At 48.1% G+C, this 3,926-nt stretch overlaps 1 protein-coding gene across 1 annotated transcript; it reads right to left on the bottom strand.

Moving 5' to 3' along the window:
- Positions 1–449: 449 nt before the first annotated feature.
- Positions 450–2,864, bottom strand: LOC135400382 (uncharacterized protein K02A2.6-like). The gene has a single exon (XM_064632226.1). It carries the CDS (start codon positions 2,862–2,864, stop codon positions 450–452), a length of 2,415 nt encoding a protein of 804 aa, XP_064488296.1.
- Positions 2,865–3,926: the final 1,062 nt, after the last annotated feature.

Here is a 3,926-nt window from a genome sequence, read left to right as displayed (position 1 = left end):
CCCTTTGTCCTTCACAAAAGTTACGCACCACTGAACGTCGGTGGAGACTTCCCTTGAATTGTTGGTGACGTACTTCAGACAATACTGACGGTTTCACCAAGTCCAAACGTGTCCTAATTCGTCCCCATCATTAATGTTGCTGGGCATTCCCGTGTCGTAGCGTGTGGAGTCGTACGATATGCAAGTAGGAAATTGTAGAGCCTCAGGTGAAGAGGACCTACCGGATTTTTCTTCAAACTTTGCTTGAGCGACTGTATAAATCTTTCCACAAGACCGTTCGTAGTCGGATGATACGGAGCCGATGTTATGTGTCGAACTCCGTTGTTGCGCAGAAAGGACTTAAACTCTTCAGACCGAAATTGCGGACCGTTGTCTGAAACAATAGTCTCAGGAATGCCGTACCTGCTGAAACAGTCCCGTAGCTTTTCCACTGTTGCTGACGTCGCTGTTCACGACATGGGCCAAACCTCTGGCCATTTCGAATGTGCGTCCATTACAACAAGAAAGTTGTGGTGCTGGAAAGGTCCCGCAAAGTCTACGTGGATCCGTTCCCATGGTCGGGTTGGCCACTCCCATGGATGTACAGGGGCTGCAGCAGGCTCGTTACGGTGACGTTGGCAGTCGTCGCAATTCCGTACTCTTGTCTCAATATCCGTATCTATATGCGGCCACCAGATGAAGCTACGTGCCAGTTCTTTCATTCTGATTACTCCAGGGTGACTGCTGTGTAGTTCATCTAGTATTCTGTTCCTCAGCTTCAGCGGTATTACCACTCGAAGACCCCACATGAGGCACCGTTGCTGTACGGACAATTCATTCCGGCGTTGAAAGAAGGGCTTCAGGCTTGGATCCTTAATTTCAGCTGCCCAGCCAATCATGGTGTGCTCCAGTACTCGGGAAAGGAGAGGATCTTTCGTCGTTTCTCTTGCGATGTCCTTGCTGGTAACTGGTAAAGTGTCGAGCCAAAGCGTGAAAAACGAATCCACTTCATCCCGGAAGTTTTGTCGCGTTGTCTGGAGTGGAAGTCTGGAAAAGTAGTCAGGCGCACTGTTTTCTTCCGAAGAACAATGTTTGATGATGTAATCGTACGCAGAAAGCGAGATTGCCCATCTTTGAATCCTCGCTGCGGCGATCGTCGGTATCCCCTTCTTCGAGCCGAAGATACACTGCAAAGGCTTGTGATCAGTTACAAGCACAACCTTCCTTCCGTAAAGATAAAAATGAAATTTCTTAACACCAAACACAAGCGCGAGCGCCTCTTTTTCTAGTTGGCTGTAGTTTTTTTCAGAGTCTGACAAAGTTCTAGAAGCGTAAGCTACTGGTCGTGTTGAACCGTCGTCATACACGTGAGAAAGTACCGCACCTAGTCCATACGGAGATGCGTCGCAGCTCAGTTGAACGGGTTTGTCGGGGTCGTAATGCGCAAGCACTGCTGATGACGCGAGCAAGTCTTTCACTTGTGAGTACGCACGCTGGCACTCCACGTCCCACAGCCAAGTCACTTTTTCTTGTAGTAGTCGGTACAGAGGATGCAACACCGTCGATAACCGAGGTAGAAATTTCCCGTAATAGTTTATCAATCCGATAAACGACTTCAACTGCTTCTTATCTGTTGGATGCGGTGCCAACAACAATGCTTTAACCTTATCTGCTGATGGTCGGATGCTTGTAGAATCAATTTCGTGTCCTAGATATTCCAAGGACTCCTTGAAGAATTCGCACTTTTCTGGGCGAACACGTACGCCCCGTTGTACCAGGACTTTTAAAACAGCTTCCAGGTTCTCTAGGTGCTCTTGTTCCGAATTGCCAGTGATAAGAATATCATCCAGATAACACGTCACCCCGCGTAACCCCTTGAGCATTGTGTCCATTACTTTTTGAAAAAGCGTGGGTGCTGTTGTGATGCCGAACGGCAACCTGTTTACTCGGTACAGTCCAAGAGTAGTGTTAATTGTTAGGCAGTCTCGGGAATCTTCATCAACCTCTATCTGTTGATACGCGCGACTGAGGTCAATCCGAGAGAACTTGACGCCCCCTGCCAGGTCCGCCAAAAGGTCGTCTATTCGCGGAAGCGGGTACTGCACGCTTTCAAGTAGTGGGTTGATGGTCACTTTGTAGTCCCCGCATAGCCTCACTTGGCCGTTGCTCTTTACGACAGGAACCACTGGGGTAGCGAAATCCGATGTCATAACCGGGCTAATGATTCCCATTTCTTCCATAGCCTTCAGCTCTTTTTCTACTTTAGGGCGCAAGGCAAATGGTACTGGTCGTGCTTTGAGGAATTTTGGTTTTTCTCCTTGTTTGAGACGCAGCTGCACCTTTTCTCCTTTTATGCATCCCAGTTCATTGTTGAAGAGCTGTGAATACTTCGAAAACAGTCTTTTTGCGGCTTCTGTACACGACGCCTTGCTGCTTTCTACGGCGTTAAGCTTGTGGAGCACGCTCCAGTCCAGTCTGATATGGCGCAGCCAATCACGGCCGATCAGCGATGGCCCGGACTTGTCCAAGACATGCAGTGGTAGCGAGTAATGTTTGCTTTTGTAGTCTACGTTGACCACAACAACCCCTAAAGGCTTTATGGCCTCTTCCGTGTAGGTACGGAGAACAACATCGGTATGCTCTAATGTCTTGTGTTGGAGCAGTTCCTTGTAAACATTTTCCGAAACTACGGAAACAGCTGCCCCCGTGTCCAGCTCCATCTTAAGAAGTTGCCCTTCTACTGTCATGTCGAAGCAAATGGGAGATGCCGTACCCTTTAGGGCACGCAAGTGCGAAAATGAATCTTCGTGGTTTTCTGAACTCAAGTTGCGAATGGGCTTGACAGACTTCGCCTTGGGAAAACGCAATTCTTTCACTTTTGACATGCATGCTGCTTGAATATGTCCCCTTTTCCCGCACTTGAAGCATGCGAAGTTGCGATATCGGCAATCTTTACTTTCATGGCCTTCACCTCCGCAGCGATAACAACCCCTACACTGTTTATGTTTCGACGGAAAGTTTTTTCCTTCGCTCCGAAGTCGCTGAATCTGTTGGTTAGCACTCATATCACTGTGACAGTCTGTTGCATTCTTGCTCGCTTGTTCCAATGAGAGTGCTTTTTCCAGTGCACGCTTCAAGGTTAATGACTCATCTTCAGCGAACAAGCATTTCTGAATATCAATGCGCGACAACCCTGTCACGAAGCGGTCCCTCATCACCTCTTCCAAAGTTGCGCCGAATTTACAGGTTTGCGCGAGGTGCTTCAACGCAGCGGCGAACTCAGATATTGTTTCGCCTTCTTTTTGTTTTCTAACATGGAACTTTGCTCGCTCAGCAATTACTGATGGTTGTGGTGACAAATGCGTTCGTAGGGCTGACTAACTCATCCAAAGTTTTTGAAGTTGGTTCCGATGGAGGCACTAAATCTTGCAGTAGTCTATACGTTTTTGGTCCAATCAATGTGATGAATGCATCGACTTCTAATTCCGGGGAAATTTTGTTGACTTTCAAATAACTTGTGATGCGTTGTTCGTAAGTCTTCCAATCGGAAACGGACTCGTCGAAAGGTTCAATGTTGCCAAGGGCTGACATACCTGTAGCCATACTGCTGCTTGTCGGAACTGGCTCCGGCTGCTGCTGAACCAAACCCTTGCTGTCACTAGTGTTCATGAAGAATATCCTTTGCAGACCAAACGTTCATGATGCCAGATGTACCGCTCCACCAGCTCGTCGCCATATATGTTGTGTATGTCCATAGTCACACGGAACACTTGGAACATCCAACAAGAGGTTCTTTAATTTCGGCACATCATGGCCCGACAGCTCGGAGCCACGTAGCAAGTACAAAAGACTCAGAACCACCTACAGCGCGATCTTATACACAGTTAGGCGGCGCTGCTTATCAAGGTCAGACATGTAGGCACGTGGAACAGAATCACAACACGCGC

Source organism: Ornithodoros turicata, chromosome 7 (assembly GCF_037126465.1).
Source record: "Ornithodoros turicata isolate Travis chromosome 7, ASM3712646v1, whole genome shotgun sequence".
Lineage (NCBI taxonomy): Eukaryota > Metazoa > Arthropoda > Arachnida > Ixodida > Argasidae > Ornithodoros > Ornithodoros turicata.
The sequence above is the reverse complement of the archived record's forward strand: the minus strand, read 5'-3'. Positions and strand labels throughout refer to the sequence as shown.